Consider the following 1880-nt stretch of genomic DNA (forward strand, 5'->3'; position numbering starts at 1 on the left):
ATAATCGACTTAATCTATTTGTCTGTCCTTATTGTCCCATCTGTGTGTAGCCCCTTGAGGGCAGTAAAAAATTAAGGACTGTTAGCACGCCTGACGAAATGCTTAGCGGTATTTCGTCTGTCTTTATGTTCTGAGTTCAAATTCCACCGAGGTCGACTTTGCCTTTCATTCTTTCGGGGTTTATAAATTAAGTACCAGTTGCGTACTGGGTCGATCTAATTGATTGGCCCCCTCCCTCAAAATTTCGGGCCTTGTGCCTAGAGTAGAAGAGAATATTTCAAAAATTTGTATCCTACTCCGCTACTTCTTGCTGTATATTTAAGACCATTTGTAGTGCTTCAGTACAACCAATTGTCTCTCGAATTATTCGAGAAATAGTGATCTCTCAGACACCTTCACTTCATTCTTTTCACCATCTACAACATTATTACAATATAATTCCTCCGATATTATTTATTGTTTAATGTTTACGTTACAATCAGTAAAACCTTTTTGATTAAACTTACAAACGAGACCCAGTTCTTCAATATTATCAAAGCTCAATGTTGAAGTTGTTCCTAAGGTACCGCACACCTGAAAATAAAAGAAAACGGACAAAGTCAATACGTTTTTACTTCCTGAACATCAACTGATTTGTTTGGTCATAGTTTTAATTCTATATTACCAAGTAATGATGGCGACAATATCGAAGACACTTGACGAATTAAACAAGTCTCACATTGCAATAGTTTCTCACAGAAAATACAAATAGTAACACCTATAAATTACACGACAAATATGGAAGTGAAAACTTACGAAAAATGGGATGAGGCCCTTAGCCTTGTCTTCCTTGATTGCTTTTCTTAACGTCTCTCCTCTCAGAGCGCGTTTGTCGTCAGCTTTTAAACTGCGGTGTTTTACTAAAGCAATCAGAAAGGCTCTCTCAACTGAAGAATGGGACTGAAACAAAACAAGCAACGTTATAAATTTATGTAAACTATATTTAGACGATACAATGTTGGTATAACATTACAATTATATTTCATGTTGTATTACGGTGTATCACTAATGTATTTATACGAAACGTCGGTTTATATTTCAAAGTGAATACATCCCTCTACTTTAAGTAGTCATACCATTTAGTAGTTGATAGGACTACTGACTTTGAACCAAGAAATACATTGGGTATTTGATAGCAATGCAGAAATTTATCGAATGACTAAACCATGATTCAATGCAATTCAAACTTATGCCCTGAGGGTGATAGGGATCATACATTGTTAACTGAGGAAAAGAACTTCGTTTTTGCATCTAGTTTGCAAGATTCTTTATGAGAACTCGTGTGTTGAAGCAAATTATGCTGTGTATGGTGAGAGTCATATTGTCTTAATGTCTTATTATCTGACACCTTCACCGGTTAGATTTCCACTCATTTATTATTAATATTTTTTCTTCCAAACTTTTCGTTGCCTTTGCAAACTTGTCAATGGATGTTGATTCTGTCCGTTATTGGAGCTGCGCTTTTTTTGTCCATTTGTGCGCATGTGTGTGTTAGCGTCCATGTGTGCATGTGTATGCACATACGTATGTATGTGTGTATATATGCATATATGTATGTATGAGTGCATGTACGTATGTATGAATGTATGTATTCTGCATATTCTGTATTTGTGTGTGCATGTTTGCGTGTTTATATGTGTTTGTGTGTGTGTGTGTGTGCACCTCTGTTTTCTTGTTTGTACGTGTTTGAGTGTGTCTACGTATATGGGTTTGTGTGACTATGTACGTGCGTCTGTTATGTATGGATGTGTCTCCATATATGCCTTTGTGTGTATGCGCGTGCGGAGTGTGTGCGTGTGTGTGCTTAGCTATCCATTTTACCTGTCTACCTATCCATCAGT

At 36.6% G+C, this 1880-nt stretch overlaps 1 protein-coding gene across 1 annotated transcript in view; it reads right to left on the bottom strand.

The window, feature by feature from the left end:
* Window positions 1-1880, bottom strand: part of LOC106872848 (aromatic-L-amino-acid decarboxylase) — a 53199-nt gene that overhangs the window by 18211 nt on the left and 33108 nt on the right. The window contains 3 exon segments of the mRNA XM_052965968.1: window positions 148-205; window positions 472-573; window positions 796-939. Of these exon segments, the coding sequence (XP_052821928.1) occupies window positions 148-205; window positions 472-573; window positions 796-939 (304 nt within the window).

The sequence above is a fragment of the Octopus bimaculoides genome, chromosome 3, assembly GCF_001194135.2.
Source record: "Octopus bimaculoides isolate UCB-OBI-ISO-001 chromosome 3, ASM119413v2, whole genome shotgun sequence".
NCBI lineage: Eukaryota > Metazoa > Mollusca > Cephalopoda > Octopoda > Octopodidae > Octopus > Octopus bimaculoides.